The sequence below is a fragment of the Podarcis cretensis genome (genome assembly GCF_951804945.1).
Source record: "Podarcis cretensis genome assembly, chromosome: 11".
In the NCBI taxonomy this organism is placed as follows: Eukaryota; Metazoa; Chordata; class Lepidosauria; order Squamata; family Lacertidae; genus Podarcis; species Podarcis cretensis.
This window is the reverse complement of record NC_137180.1, coordinates 62,830,122-62,856,034: the sequence shown is the minus strand read 5'-3', so window position 1 is coordinate 62,856,034 and position 25,913 is coordinate 62,830,122. Positions and strand designations below refer to the sequence as shown.

At 46.4% G+C, this 25,913-nt stretch overlaps 1 protein-coding gene across 8 annotated transcripts in view; it reads left to right on the top strand.

Moving 5' to 3' along the window:
• KIAA1328 overlaps positions 1-25,913 on the top strand; it is a gene marked incomplete at its 5' end in the record, with an annotated part of 249,014 nt that overhangs the window by 97,537 nt on the left and 125,564 nt on the right. For 7 of the 8 annotated variants that reach the window (XM_079994888.1, XM_079994893.1, XM_079994889.1 and 4 more), the window contains one exon: positions 23,505-23,632. In XM_079994888.1, the coding sequence (XP_079851014.1) occupies positions 23,505-23,632 (128 nt within the window). The remainder of the gene's footprint in view (positions 1-23,504; positions 23,633-25,913) is intronic. The other variant, XM_079994895.1, reaches the window with a different exon arrangement.

Below are 25,913 nucleotides of genomic sequence, written 5' to 3'. Positions count from 1 at the left end.
AACATGAATCTGAGATTTTGAGGATTCTTTACCAGTTGTACAGATCCAGTTAATTTATTTGTCTCCCTAACTTCTGCAACTTTCTTTATTGTTTTCGCCATCCTGAAAGTCTTCGATTGGGCAAGAAATAAAGTTAACAAGAAATTCATTGTCTCCATCCCCTCTTATTCATAGATTTCATTGATGTTGGCATCTGAGCAGTTTCTTGCTGCCAAAGAGAGAAGCCAGCATCCTGTTTTTAAAAAGTGTCCCGTCTTTGGCAATGAGAACATCACATTACTACAACTACTGATGGGGCATGCAACATACATTACATATTTTTTGTGTTTTTATATTGTAAAACGCCCAGTGATCCTCAAATGAAGGGCAGTATAGAAAACAGATAGACAAATAGATAAATAAATTCGTTTTCCCAGTGCTTTATTTTTTCCATGAAGATTTTTTTTGTCCCCATTTTGTGAGTTCATTAGAAACAATGGATGGGTGCCAATTGCAAGTACAATACTGGGCAAGCTTGGCAGTTTCAGCATTTTTAGCTTTGTTTGCTAAATACAAGTAAAATAAACATGCTAAATTAGATGACTCTCCTGGGCATCAGAACATTTTATAATGCAAAATAGCTGATGCAAACTACCTAGAAAATTTTCTGGGGGGAAATAAATCTGATTCAGAATTTTCTGCACTGGCCCGTGCCAAAGCAATCTCCTCCACCTGCAAAAGTACTTCTTACTCCTATTGCATTGCTTGTCTGGTGGGTAAAAATGCAAAAAGTGGTGTAGAGGGCCAGTTTCTATTCTACTGTGCTCTTCATTTCCCTCTGCATAACCCCAAGATGAATTTTGATTGCACTTGGAAAGGTCACTGTTTGCACTTAAGCCTTGCCTTGAGTGTCCTTCATACAGTTGGACTGGAGGAAAATAAAATCCAAGTGAATGGTGGTTTTCAGAGCACAAATATTTGCAAACGGGTTTCCTCAGCCTGGAAAGTTTGCTTATGCTTACAAACTTACACAGATCCCATCAATAAGAATGAATGCTTCATCTCCCCCTCTCACAGAAGAAGTGAAAATTAACACATTCCCTCATGAAGCTGTATTTGCTATGGAAAAGTGGAAGAAGCTAATATGTGGTTTATTCCCTTATGGGAAAGGGAATATGGTGTATCTGAATTCCTCCTCTTTGCCACAAATGGGTATGATGTTGGATTTCAAAGCCCATCAGCACCAGCTGGCATGGCCGATGGTGTAGGGTCGATGGGAGGCAAGGTATGGCAACATCTGTAGGGTCCCCCATCTTTACTTTAAATAAAACTGGAGAATATGCACTATGAATCTTTGCTTTGCCTTTGTGACACTCTAGGAAAGCTCAAACTAGTTGTCTGTTGGCCCAGAGAGGCTTGCTGTGACATAGATTGAAAACTCCTGTATTTTAGGTAAGGATGCCGCGGTGGCAAAGGGAGCACGTTGATGCTTACCATTTTTTCCCCTTTTTAAAAGAAGGACCACTTTGCTCAGCAGCTCTGCAGGGGACTGAGCAAGAAGATACAGGTTGGTGGTGTGAACCTGTACTCACTGTAGGTGCAGTTTGACAAAGAGATAAGCTGGTTTGAAAAATGACAGCATCTGCTGCGTTCCTTGGGGTTTTCCAAGGACACATGGAGAAGCGTTTGCCACAGTTGCATTAGGTGCTATAAATCCATTTCAGGGTAGAAAAGGAGAAGGGGATCTTCCCTTGCTTTCAGACTGTGACTCAAGGAACCCAGGAGTTCCTCAAAGGGTTCCTCAGTCATTAACAGATTTCTTTGAAAGATGGTGGGCCTGTCACTCCCTGTAATGGCACAGCTTCTAGGGATGTTCTAGAGCAGGTATTTCCAACTTTTTCAGACCCAGGACCCACTTATAATCCAAACGTGTGTTTGGGGACCCATTTCTTAACCTTTTACCATATATTTGCATGGTGGCAGTGCTCCTGTTGGAAGACACCTTGGATTAGGCTGTGACCTGCTATAGGTCCTGACCCACCACTAGGAGACCTGTGTTGTAGAGCACACATGTATCTCGTCAAGGCAACAGCGAAGCAGATTTTGGCTTACTCCCGATTGTGTGTTCTTTACAATATGCCCCAGAAATGCTCTGAGATTTGTGGGGTTTTCACCAAGGCAGACAAGCAGTACGGGGATGAGGGACAAAAAAAGAAAAGAAAAAAAGAAGAAAGAAGAAAAAAGAGGAAATTTTTCTCATTGTAGACATTTGAAAATCATTGAGCTACAGAAGAACCCTCTTCAATTAGAGTAGAAATCCACCTCGTCCAGCTTTCTTTTTCCCATTGTGGCCAACAAGACATTTTATGTTACATGGGTCAGGCCGGTGCAAGATCCTGTGATTTGGGTCATAACAGCTCCTCCAGTTCTGGGATTTGCTTCTGCTCAGTTTTCATTCTGGTAGTATAGTTTTGGATGTGGCAGTCAGTTTGTCATTTCCCTTCCACCTGAATTCCAGTTCAACAAACCTAGACAGTGAACAGCCATACTCTTGATTCTGCAAGTGGAATGCAGGGTTTCCTCTTTGTGCTGGAAGGTACAGAAAGAGCTCGCAGCTCTTGTCGAGGGACGCTCATTTTGGCTCAAAGACCCCCTCGCCTTGCCCCATCTCCAGACTGCAAGTGAGGCTTTGCTTCACGTGTTTGTGTTCCCAGCCCTCCTCCTGGCGAAGATGGCCTCCGCTTTGTAAATTGCGGTGCTGCCGGCTTTTGTCTAAGCTACAGCTGGAGAGCCTGCGGAAGCTTAGAAAGGTCTTGGCACTCTCATTCATTATTGTGGAATGTGGATTTGAGGGCTCGCCTGTGTCGGTTTCGTTTCAACTCCTGACGCTTTTTGCGGAAAGCTTGGCCAAAGCGAGCTCTTGCCTTAATGTCATTCAAAAGCCTCATAGTAAACACGTCATGTGGTTAACCTTTAATGCAGAGTAACATTTAAAATAAAGAGTTTGCATCTTTAACTGCTAAATTACTACATAAATATTTAGGTTAGGCACAAATAGGAATGCAGCATTATTTATGGGCCCACGTTTCCTTGGCATTTTCAGAGGCACGCTCATTGTGCTCCTAAACAAATGCAGTGGAAAGAGGTGCCTTGTGAAAACGGCCTGCTGGTTCCAGAGCTTTGCAAACCTGCAGAGAGAGAGAGTTGAGCCTTTTTCTGCCATCCTTGCTCAGTCTCTTATTTTGCATTTCTACTAAGATAACTTAAAATAGACACATATGAAGCTGCGTACTGTGCTTTTTCTCATTTGCATTTGCAGGTTACTTTCCACCTATTGGCACCAAATTGTAGTGCCTGTTGGGATGTTTTTAAATCTCCATTTGAGATGCTTTTGCTGGTAGCCTGTGCCATTCATTGTGGTTTCTCTTGTATAGAAAGAGGAGAAAGCAGAGTCAGTTGCACTAAATGTCATTGAAATCTGGGAAACTCTTGTGTTGACTTGAACTTTTATAAGGAAGATTTTAGGGACATGGGTGGTGCTGTGGGTTAAACCACAGAGCCTAGGACTTGCCGATCAGAAGGTCGGCGGTTCGAATCCCTGCGGCGGTGAGCTCCCGTTGCTTGGTCCCTGCTCCTGCCAACCTAGCAGTTTGAAAGCACGTCAAAGTGCAAGTAGATAAATAGGTACTGCTCCGGCAGGAAGGTAAATGGCATTTCCATGTGCTGCTCCGGTTCACCAGAAGTGCCTTAGTCCTGCTGGCCACATGACCCGGAAGCTGTACGCCGGCTCCCTCGGCCAATAAAGCGAGATGAGTGCCGCAACCCCAGAGTCTGTCACGACTGGACCTAATGGTCAGGGGTCCCTTTACCCTTTACCTTACCTCCTTCACCCATTCTGCTTCACCTCAGATCTCCAAAGCTATTTCTACTCTTTCCAACCTCCAGCTAGATGTCTTTGTTTTGATTTTTGATTTTGTGTTTTTTTATTGCAATTTTATGTTATCAACCACCCTGAGATCCACAGACATAGGGTGGTATACAAATGTACAGTGGTGCCTCGCAAGACGAAAAGAATCTGTTCCGCGATTCTCTTCGTCTAGCGGTTTTTTTGTCTTGTGAAGCAAGCCCATTGACGGCTTAGTGGATTAGCGCTGTTAGCGGCTTAGCGGCTTTTAGCGGCTCAGCGGATAAGCGGATAAGTGGCTTAGCGGCTTAGAAAAAGGGGGGGAAAGGAAAAAAACCCCGCAGGAACTCGCAAGACATTTTCGTCTTGCGAAGCAAGCCCATAGGAAATTCGTTTTGCGAAGCACCTCCAAAACGGAAAACTCTTTTGTCTAGCGAGTTTTCCGTCTTGAGAGGCATTCGTCTTGCGGGGCACCACTGTAATAAGTAACAGTAGTAATAATAATTAAACAGACCAGCAGGTGATTTATCTGTTTCTGGACCAGAAACCATTTCAGATTGCTTGAGGGTTGGTGATCCTTCATCCCTCCCTGCAACATGAAACTACTTTTTACATGAATGTCAGGTGAAAGCTAGTCTAGAACCTTCTTTGTGGCACCCTAGTTCTGTAGGTATAAACAGCATTTTATTTGTGAGAGCATTTAGACATTTGAATCGTTCGCCTGGAGAAGGGGGCCTGGTTTAGGGTTTAAACATATACTTTATGACTATACCATGATTACTGTCCAGAGATGGTATCAAGAGACTGTATAGGACTCTTTCCCTTGTAGTTGTAGAATCGGGACCACCCTAGTAGATTAACTGACCATCAGTTCAGAAAAGACAAAAGTAAATGTCATATTCTGTATCACTCAGTTACTACGCATATTGGCCAAATAGGCCACCTTCAGAGATAGTCTACCGGTTTGTTTGCCGGTTGTTTAGGACAAAGTGTGGTGCACAACTATTGCCTTCAGTCTATGCTTGTTGGAAATGGACGTCTGGCCATTGTTGGGAAGTGCGTGCAGGATTAGATGGGCTTGATATGACCTGGCAGGCCTCTTCATTAGCTTTGCTTTCATCAAGAACTCTGCACACTGGGCTCAGTGTCTTCCCAAACTCATTATGGTATGGAACTGACCACTCTGGAGTAAGTTGTTTGAATACCCTGACCTTAGAAGGCTCCCGATGGCAGAGAACTCCTTGTCTCGCTTTTCTCCTTTTTTTTTTAAATTTGCCAGCTTGTAAATGTTAAAACAAAACAAATCTGGAAACCATGGTATCAGCACCTTGAAAAAAAAATTGAATCTTTAGGCATCGAGCTGGAGCTCCTGTACAATTCTAATGAGCAATATATTCTCTATAATATCCTAACTAGACTAAAGGATGTCGAGAGACAAAATATTATGGCAGCTGTAAACAAAATTTGCTCCCCCAGATTCTACGATTTAAATATCTTAGATTGCAGAGCCAATTACGTCTCTAAATTAATAATCCCAGCCCAACGTAGGGCTTTTATGCTGGCCCGTTTGAATGTTTTTCCCTCAGCATTTGTCTGGGGAAGATATCAAAACATTCCCAGAAGCAAGAGATTCTGCAGATGTTCTATGAATGTCCCGGACACTGTAGAGCATATCCTCTTTCATTGCCCATTGTACAGTACGCTCCGTCAACGCGTGCTGTCCCCCCTTTCGGGTGGTCTGGAACCCCAGCAAGCTGAATGTGTGGGACTCTACCTATCCGACGCTGACCAAAGGGTAACGGCGGGGGTAGCCGAGTTTTTGGCAGCAGTCCTCCAAGGAGCAGGTTAACAAGGAAAACCACTGATTCTATATGTATATATTTATATTTGTATGTAGCCAACTCCTGCCTTTTTATATATATCTCAAGGCTTTTATATGTTATTTTCCTTTTATGGTTTTACCTGCATAATGCCTAATAAAGGTTTTGATAAGTAAGTAATCTGGAAACCAGAAGATGTCTTGGGACTGCGGTGCTAATGGTTCTGCCTCTTCCTTTCTCAACCTGCTATAACTCGGAGACAGGAACCCTGGTGAGACTGAGGGAAGCTGCTGTCGTCCGTCTTCAGGTTTCCCTCTGCAGAGAAGTAAGTGTTCCTCCAAAGTGACGTCTGACAGTCTGAGTTATAGGGAACATTTCAGCGTCTACTCTTTGTACGGAAGAAGGCAATTTATTCGCAGCAGCAGCAGCAGCCGCCGCCTCTTCTTCCTCCGCCTCCACACCCTCTTTTCATGCAGTGTTACTTGAGAAGTTGGCATTGTAAATGATGTAGCAATGTGCATGTATTAATGAGGGGTATAATAGGCTTTGGCGGAACTGGCCGATAAGATGTGTTAATCTTGTATATTAAATAGTCCTACAACAATGAACCTTATAATGAGGTTGTTATTAAATCTTTTCTTTGCTGGCTTTGATTCAGGACAACTGGCGTTCTTTGGTTTGGCACATTCTTAAGGCTGGGTTTTTTTCAGAGGCGGAAGTAGGGAAATGGCCTTAACTAGGTTTGGCACATGGGATGGTAATGTGAGGCTTTTTTGTCTCTCTGTTCATTCGCTGTCTTGTTGGCAGCGAGTGCTAGCGCCCCCCCCCCCTCGCAGAGGATTTGTCAGTATGACCTCGACTCCCGTCTCAGCGCTGTGGCTCTCTCCCTACCCTCCCAACCCCATCACAAGCGCTGTAAACAGATTGTGTTCTAATAAGGTTAGAAAAGCTGTCAAAATAGCTGCCGTTTTGAAAGAGGAAATTGCAGCATACTCAAGTGAATGCCGTGCTGGATGGTTCTAATGAGAGCAGTCCGGAGACAGTTAGCTTTGTGGTACCTCTGAAAGGGCAGGACTTCTTGGCTCATATGGGCACCCTTGTTTAGCAGCAGCTGTGCTCTGCACCGTACGAGTGTCTGATTTGTCTCAATCTGAAAGACTTTTCTAGGTGCAGGGCTTAGAAATGAGGCAATAACATCAGCCTAATGAAAAATGTGCCCAGATTATTACAATTTTTGGTGTGTGTGTGTGTGTATACATACAAACACATGCAGGGGGTAAGTGTTTGTAAGAGACTGCCAAATATAACTATCCTTTCTAAGGCTTACTGTAGTGTCCCATTTGCCTTCTCTGGAGTGTGGCTTGGCTTTCTTCCTCCACGCTCATTTCTGCAGCCCATGCTGTGTTCTGGATGACATGGGCTAATGGGAGTGAGGCCACATTGTTCAGCACCACTGCAGAAGATCTGTCCCGTACTTGGATGCTAGACCACTTAGGAACCCTGTATACACCCCTTTCACCTTCCTGGAGGGAAGGTGGAATATGAATGTCATTATTGGTTGCACAAAAATGTGAATAAGCTGGTGATTGGCTGATGTTCTTTAGCGAGGGAAGAGCCCTGATCACTGATGGGCTCCTTTCCTCATTTTTCAGCTTGCAGTTTTTGGCGAATCGAATTAGCTGATGTGACTTCAAGGCAGTCTCTTGCGAGAAGATGCAACTGAATGCAAGATGGTGGGCGGGTTGGGCAGCAAGCTTAAGGTGAAGGATTCTTACCCTTGCCTCTTATTTCTAAGGAGAGGGTTTTGATTATCATAGCTTCAAAAGGGCTTCTGTTGTCATACATTACACCGAAATCATCTTTGGCAAACATCTGTTAAAATTCCTGCAAGAAATTGATTCTGTGTTGAAGAGTATAGGCAGCTACTCAGTGAAGTGAAAAAGAGAGAGAATCTGCTCTAGTTTCAATCTCATTTTTTCTCCTTGGTCCATGTGGAAAGATTTATGTGCATAAATTCATTGAGAACCAGGATGGTAGTTTCCATCTAGGAAGCCTCAAATGCCAGGGCCCTTTTCCAACTTCATTCATGTTGCAAGTTTTTAGTATATCCATGTTCCTTCCCAGAAATAAGTGGGTTATAGCATCAGAGAGGTACCACTTTTTACTAACCATGCATAGCACAACCTTCCCCCTGCAGTGACTAGGCAGGAGAGAGAACCAAACACTAGTGTGACTAGTCCTCTTGTCCTGCTCACTTGCTAGTAGTCTTCTTGCTCAGTGGCAAAACTATGTGCTTTTCATGTAGAATATTCTACATTCAATCTCTGTTGAAGGATCTTAGGCAGCAGGGCTACCACCTGAGGCTTTGAAGACCTGCTATCAGAGGAAACATTGCTTGGTGAAACAGATCAATGAACTCTCTAAGTGTAAGGCAGTTTCACATGTCCCTTTATTCTGTCCTCCCCACACCTGGTGTCCTCCATGTGTTTTGTGCTATGGCTCACATCAGCTCCAACCAGGATGGCCATTGGCCTTTTGCCAGCTTTGGTTGGTGCACCAACTGTGGCCGTTCCTGGACTAGGTAGAGTCTGGCCATAGTGATCCATGTATTGGTAACCACAAGGCTTGGCTGCTGCCATGCTATCTGTGTAGGGCTGCCTCGGAAGCTGGTCTGCAGGTGGGGCACAATGCAGTAGCATGGCAGTGTGGGACAGCCTATAGAAAACACATTGCATTTACTGGCTGCCAGGCCAGATTTAAGGTGCTTATACTGACATACAAAGCCCGAAGTAGCTAGATAACTGGCCAAGTGTCTTCTGCCATATAGACCTGCCTTTTATTTGAGATCTCTTGGGGCTACTGTCTTGGCAGCAATGTGGGAGAGAACATTCTCAGGACAAGCCCTCAATTTCTGGAATTTCCTTCTCTCCCAAATCAGGCTGGTGCCAACTATTGTGAGTTTTCAGTTCCTGCTGCAGACCTATTTATTTACCTAGGCATTTGGGCGATTTACTTCTGTGTTGTTGTTTTTTAAAAGTGTTCTATTTCCATTCCCTTTTTATTATACAGTAATGTTTCCCTCCCCCATAACCTGCTATGGGATGCCTTCTTGTTAACACTTTAAATCTCTATATAAATGAAACATGTGGAGGGCACCAGTTGGGGAAGGATGCTGTCCTCTCGTTCTCTATTGCCATGGCTTCCAGGATATGAGGTCCATCCTTTGGCTTTTTCAGACATAACTGCTGCCAATTCTTAGATCCATTGTATCCCCGTTTCTTAAGTGAATGCTCTCATCAAATTGCAGAACCAACCCAGGTAAAAAAAGGTAAAGGTAAAGGTACCCCTGCCCGTGCGGGCCAGTCTTGACAGACTCTGGGGTTGTGCGCCCATCTCACTTAAGAGGCCAGGGGCCAGCGCTGTCCGGAGACACTTCCGGGTCACGTGGCCGGCGTGACATCGCTGCTCTGGCGAGCCAGAGCCGCACACGGAAACGCCGTTTACCTTCCCGCTGGTAAGCGGTCCCTATTTATCTACTTGCACCTGGAGGTGCTTTCGAACTGCTAGGTTGGCAGGCGCTGGGACCGAGCAGCGGGAGCGCACCCCGCCGCGGGGATTTGAACCGCCGACCTTTCGATCGGCAAGTCCTAGGCGCTGAGGCTTTAACCCACAGCGATGAATTCAAATAGTCATGGATGAATGCCATTAATGTAAATTGGAAGTATCATTATCTGCTGAGAACTTCCAAAGATAAATATGTGAATCTAGAAATATGCAGGTGTGTGTTTGGAGACAAAGAGGATTTTTCAAAGCGAGAGCCTCAGCCTTCACTTGGCTGAAGAGCAGGCATCTTGCTTTCGTGATGGTGAAAATAGCCTTGAGAGCATCTAGGTGAATGTTCTATCCCTTCTCTCTCCCTCTCCCCCTTTTCTCTCTCTGGGTGTGTGGGTAAGTAAAGCAATGCTGGTGGAATTAAGCAGGACTTCCAGTGCTCAAAGCTGGAGTGCTATTCTTAATTTCTTTCACCTTGCCATGTTTGTCTAGCAGCAGGAAAAATGGAAGGTCAGCTGCGCCATTTGCCAAGTAGCAGTTGCTCTATGGGAACAGTTGAGTAACAAATCTGTTAGCATTTCTATTGCCACCACAATGCTGTAATTTTTTCTGTGCTGCAAAACATGGCTCCATGCTATGGTTGTTGAGACCTGGTGCTTGCTCTGTCTTCTGGTCCCTTACCACCTTAAGTGGAAAAGGTAACGTATTTCCCTATGCTCAGTATGCTCAGTTTTCATAGTTCATAGTCCTAGTTTTAGTTCAGTGTGAACAGCCCTAGAAAGAACTGCCTCAAAGCTCCTATGGGTTGGTCTCGGATGGTTTTGAGGTGGACCTGGGTTCGGATATTGTTCTACAAACCGAGTCATTGGATGGCCTCGGTTTCCTCTGTCAACCTCCATACAGCATGTGCAGAACAGGAACTGTATTGACAACAAAGCAACTGCAAGGAGGGATGAGAGAGGGCCTGTGAAGCCTCGATACAAAAGGCAGCTTTTCTTCTTCTGCCAGTAGTAGTGCACCCTCCTTTCTCCTTGGGGTTGCATGCAGTTCGTAGTGCCAGCATGGCCAAATCACAGCCTCAGAGTATGCTGCTTTTTGTATTCAAAGACAGGTATTGTCTTCTCATGGTCAGCTGTCTGAACTGGGTGAGAGAAGAAAGCTCTGCTCTCAAGGAAAGGACTGGGCTGAGTTGAGGAGCATTCACACTGCCTACTTTGCCCTAGCAAGGCAAGTTGCACAAAGTGAAGGAAGCCCACGCTGAAGGGCTGGCTGAAATGTAGGGGCAAGTGAGGGGAAGGGCTTCAGCCTCCGTCCTCCCTTGCCTCTTCTTAGTAAGCAATGTGTGACTTCCTCTCTCACTATTTCTGCCTCCATGACTTCCACCCATGCTATGCACCCGTCCGTCTTCCTGAAGTGCCTCCTTTAATTTCAGCGGTACAGAGCCTCGTTTTTTGTTCTAATGGAAACCAGTTCAAGCTGGAGTCAAAAAGAACCAAAATGGACTGATCCACCACTTAGAAAAAGTGGATCACCATCAACACCACTGAGCAGAAATTCACGGCAGGAACATATCTCAGTAAGCACAGGTTCCTGGGGTGAACAATCTGTTCAAATTAATGGGGTGCCTAGGAATAAATTTGGGAGACTAAATCCTGACTTAGTGCCTGCGCGTGAGGAGTGGTGTGCAAACGACCCAGAAGTGAACTGGCCAGTGTAGAAGTCGTATGCCTATAGAGTCACTGTTGATTATTCTGCTTGGAAATTCTGTCTGAAGGTGCAGCTTATGTCAAAGCAACCATTTCAGGTTCTCTCCCTGCACATTTAAGACTCCTTCTGCTGAGGGCCATCAGGAATGTTGGGCTGCCGTGATATCCCCCACAGCGGCCACTAAGGGGAGCCTTCAGTCCATATTTTGTCTCCATGGCACTGACCAATGCTTTTGTCAGCTTTGCAGATGCACATATGGTAGAATATTATCATTTTATGGTTACAATTATGAGCAATTTGATAGAAAATGACAGCTAAATTATGCAGCGTTCTCTATATTTGTTTTAATCTTGCACTTTAAATATGTAAAGGGGAGGGGGGAAGTAGTACACCTATTTCTTTGTGTTTGGAAGATTTAGCCTCTCGCTTACTTCTCTCTGTGCCACCCCCACCCCCCTGCACTTGCTATAGCTTGGGTTGAGTTTACTTTGTGTGTGTGCATTGCAAATGGAACAAGTTTTCTCCCACAAATCCTATATCGTTAGGAAAACTTGTATCCTGTTCAATGATGAAGGCAGCAGATCCCCACCACTCCAAGGGCCCCTGACTGATCCTTGTTGGAGGAGCTTTGATTACTGGCAGGTGAGCCAATGGAAGCACCCAAAGCCAAGACGGATTTTGCAAGGGCATCTCTATAGGCCCAGGTGTAGTTTGCGCTGACTTTCTCGGTCAGGCTCTGGAGGACCTTAACCTATGCAGAATGTAAACAGAGCAAAGTCTTGCCATTGGTAACCAGCAAGTCTTGGGACCACCATACCCTTCTAATCATCACTGCAGCACCTAGAGCTCAACTCAGCTTGAATTTAAAGAACTCTGGTTAAATGTACAGAAACAGTGCTTTCTGTTCTCTTCCGTCTTCCAAGGTCCAACTAAATATTGTGTCAAAATGATTGGAAATTGCGACTCAGTTTCTTTCTGTGTTATATACAAGCAACTTAGCTGTTGCCTGTGTATGTATGAGGCTGACTTGCAAAGAGTCAAGCCATTACCTGTTCTGGCCAATTCTGTGTTCTCTAACTGGCAGTGGCTGTTCAGAGCCAAAGGGAAAAAGCTATTTCTCAGCACCAGTTGCCTGAGATGCTTCTTAGGCGGAGCTGCCAAGGATTCAACATGGGATCTTGTACGCCCAAAACCTGTGTTCTGCAACTGGGGTGTGATCCTGTGTGAGAGAGAAAATCAGCCATCTTCTGTCTGCATCCGTCCTTGCTGAGTCTGTATTCCTCTGTCTCTGCCTTTTAGCTTTCTGAACAACTGTTGCTATTCAGCCTAGGTGGACAACCTGCAGTCAGCCAAGCCCCAGGGCAGCAAGGAAAATATCACCATATCCATGTTGCTAAACAGAACAGGGACTGTGAATTTAAGGTATATCAGAAGAGCTGGGGAGGTCTTTGGGACATTGCGAATGTTGGGAGGGAAGCCCCCCACTTCTGCATTTTGGGAAATGAGGCCAGGGATATGGAGTGGGAGAACGTACTGCCCTCAGGGCCAGCCCCAGATGTCCCTACTAACCACAAGCATTCTTACAAGAGGCTCCCATTGTGTTGGTTCCTGCCCTGACCAAGAATGTTGCACTACAGTGGTGCCCCGCAAGACGAATGCCTCGCAAGACGGAAAACCTGCTAGACAAAAGGGTTTTCCGTTTTGGAGGTGCTTCGCAAAACGAATTTCCCTATGGGCTTGCTTAGCAAGACGAAAATGTCTTGCGAGTTCCTGCGGGTTTCCACCCCCTTTTTCTAAGCCGCTAAGCCGCTTATCAGCTGATCCGCTAAGCAGCTAAGCCGCTTATCAGCTGATCCACTAAACCTCTTATCAGCTTATCCGCTAAGCCGCTTATCAGCTGATCCGCTAAGCCGCTAATAGCGCTAATCCGCTAATCCGCTAATGGGCTTGCTTCGCAAGACGAAAAAACCGCAAGACGAAGAGACTCGCGGAACGGATTCTTTTCGTCTTGCGAGGCACCACTGTATTCTCTTCTGGTTCCAGAAAACTCCAGCTCAGAAGTCCAGATTCAGGCCTGCTCACTCTCCTTGATCTTTTGGTGACTTTCGATACTGTTGACCATGGGTCTGCAAACTTTCCCATCAGAATTCCTTTTAAATAAAAGCACACATTGTACTCATGTAAAAACACCAGGCAGGCCCCACAAATCACCCAGAGATGCATTTTAAATAAAAGCACACATTCTACTCATGTAAAAACACGCTGATTTCCGGACTGTCTACGGGCCGGATTTAGAAGGTGATTGGGCTGGATCCAGCCCCCGGGCCTTAGTTTGCCTACCCATGCTGTTGACAATTCTGGAGCATTTCAGGGAAGTGGGTGTCGGGGACATTGTGCTTCAGTGGCTCCACTGCTACTTCCTAAGGCCATTTCCAGAAAATAGTTACGTGAGGCTATTATTTGGCACCATAGGAGTTCATTCATTCATTCTATTTGGATGCCACTTTTACACACACACACACACACACACACACACACACAGAGAGAGAGAGAGAGAGAGAAAGAGAGAGAGAGAGAGAGAGAGAGAGAGAGAGAGACGATGCTCAAAGCAGCTTACACCACAAAAACAACTCTATAATAACATAGCAAAACAATCACAAATAAAATAACATACAAAAAACACATGTTCCCATACTAGAACTGTAACAACAAATATAACAGCAAATATAACAACAAATATAACAGCAAATATAACAAGGGAGCGTCTCAGTTTCACCCTCATCCTCAAAGCACCCTTCCTGTGATGTTGCTCACATCCTGAGTTACTCTGTGGGGTTCCACAGGATTCCATCTTGTTCCCCATGGTATTTGACATCCATATGAAGCCCTGGAGATGCACCAGGAAGTTTGGAGTGTAGTGTCATCAATATGTTTAGCACCACTCTTTCCTCTGGGTGATCCTAGGGAGTTATTGGGAATTCACGACTGCGTGTCTCATGCGATGCTGTCCCTAGATATTAATGAGCAAAGTCACAGCAACATAGAATTGCAGAGTCGGAAGGGATCCGAGGGTCATCTAGTCCAACCCCCTGCGATGCAAGAACCTCAACTAAAGCATCCATGACAGGTGGCTAGTCCTGTGAGTGGATGCAGGTACAGTGGTGCCTCGCAAGATGAAATTAATCCGTTCTGTGAGGCTCTTCGTATAGCGGTTTTTTCGTCAGCTTAGCAGATTAGCGCTATTAGCGGTTTAGCGGCTTTTAGTGATCAGCTGTTAAGCGGCTTATCAGCGGATCAGCTGATAAGCGGCTTAGCGGCTTAGGAAAAGGGGGGGAAAAGGGGGAAAAACCCACAGGAACTCGCAAGACATTTTTGTCTTGTGAAGCAAGCCCATAGGGAAATTCATTTTGCGAAGCGCCTCCAAAACGGAAAACCCTTTCGTCTAGCGGGTTTTCCGTCTTGCGAGGCGTTCGTCTTGCGGGGCACCACTGTACTCAAGATTGATGACATGATTGTGCCCCTGTTGGCAAATAAAGGCAATAGAGAGTGATTTTGAGTGAGGGTGAGTTAATGTAAAAGCAAACACTTTTGTAAGGAACATTAAGGAAAGGGAGGTGGCTTTGGCAGTGTCAAGCAAAATGGTGACCAGAGTTTGGTACAGCCATTCCAGGGATTCAAGAGTTTTCTTTGGAAGCCTGGGCACAGTTAAAAAAAGAAGAAGGCTTGAACAACCATTTTGCCTTCATGCAAAAGTGAATAGGTTGCAGTGACTAATTTGAATTTTCCTTCAGTAATTTGGTTTGGAAGCAGTCTCTGCAATCTTGTGATTCTCTACTGCCCTCTGTGTTTTTGGTGGTGGTTTAAATATGTTATTTTCAACAACATCTTGGCAAACAAATTCAGGTTGCTAAAGGAGCAATGGCATGTAAATCTCCCTTCGGTAGTTCATGAAATTTCCATCTTGTTTGTGGAAATAAATCATATCGGCAATTTTGACCGATGTAAGGAGCTTAGTGTTTTTCATTGCTTTTAAAATCAATTTTAGCAACTACTGTGCAGGTGGTATGGGTGGAGATGGAGGGATTAGTTTTCCAAACAACTCATTCAGCTGATTAGGAGGCTGCATCTTTAAGTTCCTGTGGCCTTATTGATGCCAGATGGGAGCAGAAAACATTTGAATTTGATATCCTGGCTGCGCCAGCTGAAAGCTGGGAATCTTTCCCTTTGTTTGGAGTGCTGGTGCCTTTTTTCTTTAAGGCAGGTAACCTCCGCGTGGCTCATTTGTATGCGCCATGTGCCATCCCAGCTCACTTCAAAGTGTAATCAAGTCATGAACTAATTATGATACCATATTCCCAAAGAATGTAAATTTAATTTCCTTTCAAACACAATGGGAATGTATTAGCCATTCCTTTATATGAAAGCTATACTGTTCAACAATAGAATGACAACACTTCAAACAGAAGTGAGTGGCTTAACTTCTGCAGGCGTGGTGACCTTTTCCCTTCTCTGTTCACACTTGCACCTTGGTTTAATTGACTGGCTAACTGCTTGCTAGCATTAAGCTATTCAAATCTCCAGTTCCTAGCTTCTCGCTGGACAGAAATGGGATACATTTCTGCCTTGCACCTCTCCTTTTATGTTTCTGCAGCCCACTTTGCTGAACACCCCAATTCTCCAGAGGACATTGACTTTCCTGGAGTTCACAGCTTGAGCAGAACCTTTTCTTTATTAAAGAAGGGCCTTGTGGGAAGTTTCCTAGCAGATCCTTCGCTTGCTTGAGCTAAATAGTCCACATAAGCTCCGCAGTATTAGAACACGAGAAGTAAAGTTGTTCATAAAACATTTTATTACTTTCTGTCTTTGCCGCACCTTCAGATTTTAGCTAATAAACTCGGCAGGGAAGTTGCTTGGCTTTACCCTTTTCCTCAGCCATAATTCAGGCAGGTACCCCCGTGGTCATTGTTTCTGGGCTTCCGAAAGTGCACACAGCATGTGCCAGGTGGTGTGTGATGTTTGGGACTGTCTAGTCTAGGGAAGTGATGGGAGCTTCTTGGAGCTCGTGCATCATTTAAACCCAGGTTTGCTCTCTGTTTATGTATTTCGCGACAGCTTGCATGAAAACTCTTCCACAAATTTGGAAAAAGTAAAACTCTTAATAATGTATATGGTTGCTTGGAGGATGTGTTTTGTCATTATTGGACAAGTGAATTCTTGGAGTACTAAGCCTAGACCGTTGAAAAGAGAAAAACCTTTTGCATTTGGCAGAAGCTATCACGATGCATCAGATATTTTGGAGGGTTTGGACATGGGAGAACCAGGTTTAAATTCTTCTCTGTCCAGAAGTGTGTTGGGCATCATGTTCAATAGCCATTGGCACTAAGAAGACAACTGCAAGAAGCCTAGCCAAATTTACACGGATCTCCTGAGCATCCCTAAGATTGAAATTATGGGTAATCTGACAAGCCCCCTCCCTGTCTCCCACAATCAGAGCTTCCAAGCTAGGTCAGCTTCTCCTGCTATGAGCAACAAAAGCTTCTGGCTGTTTATTTCCACTGACTCTCCCAGCTGAAGCACGCTTAGTTACTCATATTGAGTTTGAGAATATACCCTCTAGTGAACTAGACATTTATTCCAGAGTTATGAAAGCTGCCATGATACAATGCTTTGGGAACATATGACATCACTCTGTGTTACACCCCCTCCCCAAATAATGCAGTTATGTTTCTGCATTGCTATCTCTGTGTTGGTTACCCTACTACACTTATCTCAGGCCATCTGCAGACTCTGCCTGATCTTTGATCGTCGTTGCAGTAATGCTGCCATCTCACTTCTTTGCCACTCATCACTCAAGTTAAAACTCCTTATAACTGTTGGAATGTTTCTAAGCGTTCTGTGATATCATAACTACTCAATGGCTAGGAAGATCTCACAAGTTAACTTCCCGCGTTTCACTTCTGCTTTTGTCAAGTTGCTTTATTTGTGGTGATTTTGGTGGGACATAATGGAAATGCTGCTTTCCCTCTGGAAAATACACAGTAAGTTTTCTAGGGGAAGCAAAGGAGATCAATACTGTACAGAGTAAAATCTGTTGCATTTCTTTAAAAATACTAAAAAAGAAATCAGGAAAAATGTTGGAAGTGCAAGGTCTAATGAAATAATTCCTGCACAGGGCCTTCTCTGCTGTATAGGATGCTTTTGTAATTTCTCTGGTGTGATATGGAGGTGCAAAAAGCAAAGCAGCAGTCAGTCCTGTTGGTTTTTCTTGTCCTAGTGGGAAGGACCCCCTAACTAAGTAACAATGAACTCAAGGAACACAATTGTTCTTTGTGCATGTGGGAGGTGCTCAAAAGCTGAGCGGGTAGAATGAGCAGCAAGAGTTTGATAATCATGAGATTGGCTGCTTCTTATATTTTGCCACGCAACTCAGATTTAAATGAATTTTCCTGCCATTTGTCTTCAGATGCAGACATTTAACTCTTGGGCTGTATAAACGAACAGGCTTTTTCAAGAGTAAAATTCATGCCCTGCGTCCAGGCTAATATGTTCACCTACTATAAACATTACTACCGATGGTTACAGCTGGCATAAAAATTCTTTTTATATACATCATCACTGGCAAAGACTCGGGAGACCACCACAAATCATTTCAGACTTTTTTTGTGTGTGTGTACAGCGACAAAACACACTGAACTATAAAACTGCCTGAGCTCCACGTCTGTTGGCTCAGAAATGCAATTAGCTTTTTTAAAACCTTGCTTGTGCCATCCTTTTGTTTCAAGCCAAGCAAAGGCGTTTGGAAGGGCTCACTTTTTCGGACTGATTTCAAGGAGGTTCCCAGGTGTGCCCACTTGGATCAAATGGAAAACCCTTTTGGGGTTTCCTTGCCACATTTTTTGGAGGAAATAAGCCAGGAAGAGGAAACGTCCACAACAGAGGTGGGGAGTTTCTTTCAGCCACATTCTGGGGGCCACATTTTGGGCCTGGGGTCCAGCAGTGTTGGTGGGAGCAATACATAAACTAGATGAGGCCACCCACCCATCAACACACTCCTGTGCTCGAAGACACAAGATCTACCCACTCTGGAAGAATGGCAGATGAAGAAGATGGACTATATGGGACTGGCAGAAATGACTGGCAGAATCCGAGACCAGGGAAAAGAGTCGGTGGAAGAAGATTGGAAGAAATTTAAAGACTACTTACAGAAATACTGTAAAATTAATGAATGTTAGAATGATGTTGGACAGAAATTACTGTATTTTTCGCCCTATAGGACGCACTTTTCCCCCTCCAAAAATGAAAGGGAAATGTGTGTGCGTCCTATGGGGCGAATGCAGGCTTTCGCTGAAGCCTGGAGAGTGAGAGGCGTCGGTGCGCACCGATGCCTCTCGCTCTCCAGGCTCCAGGAAGCTATCCGCAAGCCTTGCGTTCCCGGGGGAACTCCCCCCAGGCGCAGCCGGCAGCGCTGAGCACGGGGCGCCCTCCGGAGGATGCCCCATGCTTCGCGCAGGTGTCCGCAAGCCTTGCGCGCCCGGGGGTACTCCCTCCGGCGCACAGGGCTTGCGGGCGGCAGCCGGGAGCACGGGGCGCCCTCCGGAGGACGCCCCGTGCTTCGCGCAGGTGTCCGCAAGCCTTGCGCACCCGGGGGTACTCCCTCCAGTGCGCAGGGCTTGCGGGCGGCAGCCGGCAGCGCGGAGCACGGGGCGCCCTCCGGAGGACGCCCCGTGCTTCGCGCAGGTGTCCGCAAGCCTTGCGCGCCCGGGGGTACTCCCTCCGCCGTGCAGGGTTTGCGGGCGGCAGCCGGCAGCGCGGAGCACGGGGCGCCCTTTGGAGGCTCTCCAGGCTCCAGGAAGCTATCCGCAAGCCTTGCGTGTCCGGGGAAACTCCCCCCAGGTGCGCCCGGCTTGCGGGCGGCAGCCGGCAGCGCGGAGCACGGGGCGCCCTCCGGAGGACACCCCGTGCTTCGCGCAGGTGTCTGCAAGCCTTGCGCGCCCGGGGGTACTCCCCCCGGCGTGCACGGCTTGCGGAAGGCTGCCGGCAGCGCGGAACACGGGGCGCCCTCCGGAGGACGCCCCGTGCTTCGCGCAGGTGTCCGCAAGCCTTGTGCGCCCGGGGATACTCCCTCCGGCGTGCAGGGTTTGCGGGCGGCAGCCGGCACCGCGGAGCACGGGGCGCCCTTTGGAGGCTCTCCAGGCTCCAGGAAGCTATCCGCAAGCCTTGCGTGTCCGGGGGTACTCCCTCCAGCGCGCAGGGCTTGCGGGCGGCAGCCGGCAGCGCGGAGCACGGGGCGCCCTTTGGAGGACGCCCCGTGCTTCGCGCAGGTGTCCGCAAGCCTTGCGCGCCCGGGGGGAACTCCCCCCCGGCGTGCACGGCTTGCGGGCGGCAGCCGGCAGCATGGGGCACCCTCCGGAGGACGCCCCGTGCTTCGCGCAGGTGTCTGCAGCCTGCCGCCCGGCAGGCGGGGCTCCCTGAACCAGAGCGCCCCGCGCGCCGGACAGACATCCGCAGCGTGGGGAGCCGTGCAGGAGTTCCCCACAGGGCCCCCCACCCTGCGGATAGCAGTTCCCATCCGTTCCTTGCATTGCCAGACTGCACATGGGGAAGCAAGTGTGCACTTGGGAAGGGGATGAGGGTGACACCCCAAATCTAGGTAGCCATAGGTTTTTGCCACCTCCTAGCAAGCCTCTCTGCCCTTCTTGAGCACCGAGAAAGAAGCCCTCCAACTTCACTTGAACGGCTCCCTTCTTCTGTAGTTACCTGCTTTGCTGGATTTCTGTATGTATGAAAGCACTGTTTGGTTCGGTGCATAGACACAAGCTAGAGGTTGCCAACCCAGGCAGCTGCAGAATAAGGGGACCACGTGCCTGCTGTTTTGACAAGCTTCTCTGGCTGTGGGTATTGGACAGCCCAGGCTGGTCTTGTCGTATATCTTGTGATAAGGAGGGGCAGGAACCCAGAAGAGTTGCCGGTGCAGTGGATGTGAGCAGAACAAGGAGAAGGGCAGTTGATTACAACCACTGTAGCCCCTAAAAATGGCATTTGTGTGACCATCTCAGACAACAAGTTACTTCTTGATCTCTGATTTATTCGCTTGCCTCCTGAAAACTTGGTTGAGCCAACTCTTAGCCATTTTAGGGTTGACAACAAAGCATAATAAGCTCCTAACCTATGTAGTTCTTTTTGTTGATGCTTGGCTTGCATCAGTGCCATTTTTCTAGAAAAAGAGGTGGCCAGGATTCACCATGAATACCTCTCTCTTTCTCTTAGAATGGCAATGGCGCCCACCTAAGAGGTGCCAGAACTCAGTTCCGGCAAGTTCCAGCTGAAAAAAAGCCCTGGCTTTCATGACTGTTTCAGTATTCGTTTATGGGGCCTTAGATTTGACGTTAACATCAGTGATTTTATTGGGGATTGTTATGTATTTTAATGTGAGTTTTGGGGGGGGGGGGTGATGGCGGTGTTGTGAGTAACCTTGAGCTCCTTTGGAAACTGAACAGTGTGTGTGTGTCCTATTTAAAATAACAAATAGTTTACATGATGGGTAACCTCGGGCACCATTTTCAACAGTACACACACACACTACTTGGATCGTAGGAAAAAGTTAAAGCAAGTCTGTGCTGTTTGCGGACTAGAAAGGGTGTGTGTGTGTGTTTGCTCCCTTACCAGTGGCATCTTGTTAAAGCCTTTATTTGGAGGACTCTGGACAGCGAGCCCTTGCCCTGTCTGTATGCATAATTAAAAGCAGAGAGGTGGGGAGGGGAAAGTGGGGGGGGGGGAACGCTAAGGAAATGGTTTACCATGTTAAATGAGCAAGGGACGGAATCGCACAGTGACAGGTGAAGAGCCGATTCATCTCCTCCTGGAATTTCAATGCTGCAAGCAAGGCAGGGCGCTTTTGCTAATATCCTTGCAAATGCCACAGTTTGCTGCGTCTCTAGATCACTGTCCAAAACTTGTCGTCGGTCTCTGAAAGGCCTGCCAGGCTGCGCCTGCATATGAGCCATGGGGAGTTTGCGAAAGGCTTTGCGTTTGGGATTGTAGTCAGGCAAATTGATGACCATGCCGGCCGCTGTTGAATAAATCATCCACACTTACCTCGTTTGCATCTCTGAGCTCATTCTGCCTGTTTTTATCACCACCGTCTCTGTCTCCGTCTCCGGTCTCCCTTGCTTTCTTTTGTTGAATTATGATGTCCCACCCATCCTGCACTTTGCATCCACTTTCTGCCAATCAGAGAGCAGCCAAGATGGTGGCAGAAATGTCTGAACAGTTTGTTGCCATTTATACCCCCACTGTTCAATCACATTTTCATGATAAGTTACAATAAAACTAAGGAGGGGGTTAACATGCCTTAGAATAAAAACAGCAGATTCGTAGAAGCATTGTAAGAATGTAAGACCTGAGTCAGGATGGAACAAATCAGCATAGATTAGAAGTGTGGGAGACTAAAAAGGCCTTTGCCTGGCATTGGAAGAACAATAAATTAGGCGCCTGGTGCATTTGTTTGGGGAGAACATTCCAAAGTCAGGGTGCCAGCACCGAAAAGGTTCTGCTACGTATTAACCTGCTGGACCAATGGCAGTAAAGGTAAAGGTAAAGGTACCCCTGCCCGTACTGGCCAGTCTTGACAGACTCTGGGGTTGTGCGCCCATCTCACTCAAGAGGCCAGGGGCCAGCGCTGTCCGGAGACATCGCTGCTCTGGCCAGAGCCAGAGCCAGAGCCAGAGCCGCACACGGAAACGCCGTTTACCTTCCCGCTGGTAAGCGGTCCCTATTTATCTACTTGCACCCGAGGTGCTTTCGAACTGCTAGGTTGGCAGGCGCTGGGACCGAGCAGCGGGAGCGCACCCCGCCGCAGGGATTCGAACCGCTGACCTTTCGATCGGCAAGCCCTAGGCGCTGAGGCTTTAACCCACAGCGCCACCTGCGTCCCACGGACCAATGGCAGAGACACCTGTAAAAGAGCTTCTGATGACAAGTGACCCTTCACCTACCCTGGTCTTGAGCCATGGAGGGCTTTAGCGGTCAGAACCAGCACTTTGAATTAGGCCCGGAAAGAAACTTGGAGCCAGTGTAGTTTACCAAGTCTGAATATAATATGATCTTAAATATTGGATGGGAGTATGTATAGTTGAGGGAGTGCTGTCAGTAGTCGGAATTTCAGCACATTTCCCTGATGGAATTGTCTGCTCTGCACATGTGGCAGGCCAAAAAAGAGTTATTCTGGGAGGACTGGCACCCTGGCCAATTGCCTGGTCAGTATCCCATGAAACAGAGTGCCACTGTGTAGGTGCCAACTTGCCTTTTAGCGTTTTGTTATGGTGATATTTGTTCACAAGGAGCGGGAATTACTCCCCCAAACCCCCGGTCCTACAGGAATTGGGTGCAGACCTAACAGAGTAGCAAAACATCTCCTGCTGGTCCCCTGCTATAACAGCAGGCACCTCTGAACACAAATAGCCTAGGATTGCCCATGACTCACATCTTGTTTTTTTTACACAAAACAAGGTGTTGATGTTGACTGTAGAATTGGCTTTGAAAAATTAGTTTTTTTCTTTGTTCTTTCTTTCTTTCTTTTTTGTTTCATTTTCTTTTTAGGTATATAAAATTTGCATATAATTTTTGTATGCATGTTGGAAATTATATTATAGTAAGTTCTGTAACGTAATATGACAATGTTTACTGATGTAGTATAAGAATGTTAATAAATAAATAAAATGGGGAAAAAAGAGGGAAAAAAAGAATTGGCTTGCTGCCTCCCTAGCACAACTGTCCTTAAAAATGGGCTTGCTGTGTACTCTGTTGTTAATTGCTATTACTTTACTTCCTGTTTTTAATTTCATCGTTTTTTAAAAAGGTAACATTGGATCCTGGTTTTCTGGGATAAAAGCCAGTAGGGAGAAAGGCCTATTCACCATTCACATTTGTAGAAACATATTGTTAAAGGTTCCGATAATTTCATTGAAAGTTAATTTAATTGCTTCACAAGAACAATTGTCTAGTTTTGTTTGTCTAGGATGCTGAATTGTCTAGGATGCTGATGATTACATCATATTGTTTTTTGTTTAAAGGGAATGCTTAAAAGATGGTTCATTATTTGACCAGGCAAACACCCAATGTTGTGTGTTGGAGGCATGGGAAGATTGGGCACCAGAAACTGGTGGCTTGTGGGAGAATGAGCATGTTGTGCAAAGCCCTGTAGAGGGAGGATTTGTATAAATTAAGGCAATCTCTACATGGCCCAAATTGCAAGGCAAAACTCAGTAATATTTGGCCCATGTAGCAGGGTTCTCGCATTTAGTCAGGAATCTAGATGAAAGGAGATGAATATTTTGTTTATGTAGTTATAACTTATTCTCTCTAGACAATCTGAAAGAGTCCATCTTCTTGCTGTATGGCTCATGTATTTTGCTCTGATTTCTTACCTGGACAGCTAAATCAGATTTGCACAGAATAATGTGTTTGACTTCATTTCTCCCCCGCCCCTCCTTCCCACTCCCTCATCCATGAGAAATGTTTTTGTCCTTAACTTGCTATCTCACCTCTGCAGCAGCAATACAGAGAGTGCCAGGAACTTTTGAGCCTTTATCAGAAGTATCTCTCGGAGCAGCAAGAAAAGCTCACATACTCTCTTTCGGAGCTTGAGGCTGCCAAGCAGAAGGAGCAGCAGGTAAGTGCCTCATCCCTTCCAACAGCATTGTTTCATTTTGGATGGTTGCTATTCGTCATCCTATTGAAATGGCACCTGCAGCCATGGGGCTCCAACGGCAAAAGTTGGAGCATTTAAACCTGCTGTGCTTCCCTAAAGGTGGCGAATCCTCCAGGCACCCTTCCCTTCTCGTGGGGCCTAGAGGGGAGAAATCCCAGCTGAAAGGCATCTCTGGATCAGCAGCACAGTGAAACCATTGATCATAGTGTGCTTTGCTTTCCAACACACAAAGTACGTTTCATTTTGCCTCCCCGCCTTCTTCCTGGAACCAAGCCCAATAAGAGAGCATATCGTATAAAACAATAGAAAAAACATAAAAAACCACAACAATAGATTAAAACAGAAGATGAAAGAGCACTGATCCAGCAACTATAAAACAGCAGTTCAACTGTTGAAGGGTGTGGTGAGAACAGGGAGGGACCACCTTCCATAAAGGCCACTGACCAGGGTAACATATCCCAGCTCCACCATAAATGCCACATAGAACAGAGGAGGTGCTGGTGACTGCCAGGCAGAAAGAGATCTGGCTTTTCCTATTGAGCTAGGACCTATGGACTGCTCCGCACCCCCTGTGGCGTAGAACTTCTGCCAAGTCCAAGGGCCGCCAGCCTTTTTGGGCCAGTGGGGCACATTTGCAGCCCTAGCTCCTGAAGGCAGATGGCAGCCCCTGCAGGGGGCAGGGTACTGAACCAGCAAAAAGTACTGGAGCTGGTTATAAGCTCTGGACTTGAGCAGTTTAAGTCCAGTTACAAACTAAGAGCACAGCAATGAAGGAGGGAGGAACCCCATTCTCCCTGGAATGAACCTACCCAGATATTCCTTCTAAGCCTCCTGACAGATAGTCTCCATCAGTTTTATTGTCACATCCTTCTTGAAAGACCTGGCTGGACTGTTTGCCCTTCTGATACTCTGTTGGCTGTCCTTCTCCTCTCCTCAAAAGGCAGCTGGGCTTCAGGGCTCTCTTTCGTTGTCCTCCTCCTTCTCACCACTGCAGCGCTGCAGTGAATGGGAAGGACCTTTTCTACAAGAACCAACACCCCTCCATCCCAGCTCTCTTTCTGTTGGATGCTTGCTGCCCTACCTGCTTTTTAAGATAAAACAGCTGCTGCGGGAAAGCCTAGTACGTCCTCTATGTGAGCTGTAGTCTGGAGCCAGCAGGAGCCCCCAACAGCTCTTGGAGTTTGGGGAGCACCATTCCCAAGACTGGAGGTGGAACCAGCCAGGGGGCAGTTACACCTGCCATTAAACATGGGACAGACTTTGCATGGTGCCTAAAAGATAGTAAAAAATGTCAGGTGCCTACATCCAGAACGGAAGTTCTGCAATTTGGGTGTCACTTCAGGCAAGGGTCTTAGTCTTTGTTCTCCAACAGCTTTATGGAGGCATACAGAGGAGATTTACTGTGATGTGAACATCATATAAAAATATACTTTTAAATGCCGCCCCCCCCCCCCACTTTGGGAGAAGAATGGCATAAGGTGAGTTTAGTCAAAAGTGTATGGTCTTACTCTTGCGGTAGTTGTTTCCCTGAATAAAACAAGTCATGTTGCTAAAGCTTTTGGAGCATCGACTGTACCCAAGTCAGAATTTCAGTTTCAAAAGGCTCTGTGGTGCTTCAGAGTCTCGTGCAAGGGTTTTCTCTGTTGTTTCAGAAGCACAGTAATCTTAGGACCTCAGGGACATGCATGTGTGAATCAACCCATGTTCTTTGCAGCAGCAAAGACTGCAAGTGCTGTGGTACCTTGGGGGTGTTTGTCTCACTGGTATTGCTTTACGACCTGATTTCATTGGATCCATGAAGGAGTGGACTGGTGGCCTTTTAACACTGAAGAATACAGCTGAGACCTTCTGCAATACTTTGGCGAATGGCAGACTTTGAAAAGGTAGATGCTGCTATCAGTCCTGGTTCGACATCTCTTCCCAGATTTGCGACACTGTCCAATTCCTTCCTTCTTCCACATTCGCCCAACTTCCAAATGCAGTGGATAATCTCAGTTCTAAGAGAGAATAAACGAACACAGAGCGCACTAGGTTTCTGTGGCATATGAACATAGGAAGCGGCGTTATTCCTTTAGCTCAGTATAATCTACAGTGATATATTTCTGCAGTTTCTGGATATGATTCTTCTTTGTAACCAGAATTGTCTGCTTTCTCATCCTGTTCTTGGTGCTGTTATTTCCCCAAAAACTTTCTTTTCTGTGACTACACACCACTCTGGTCTGCCAGGGACACAAGGCTTGTG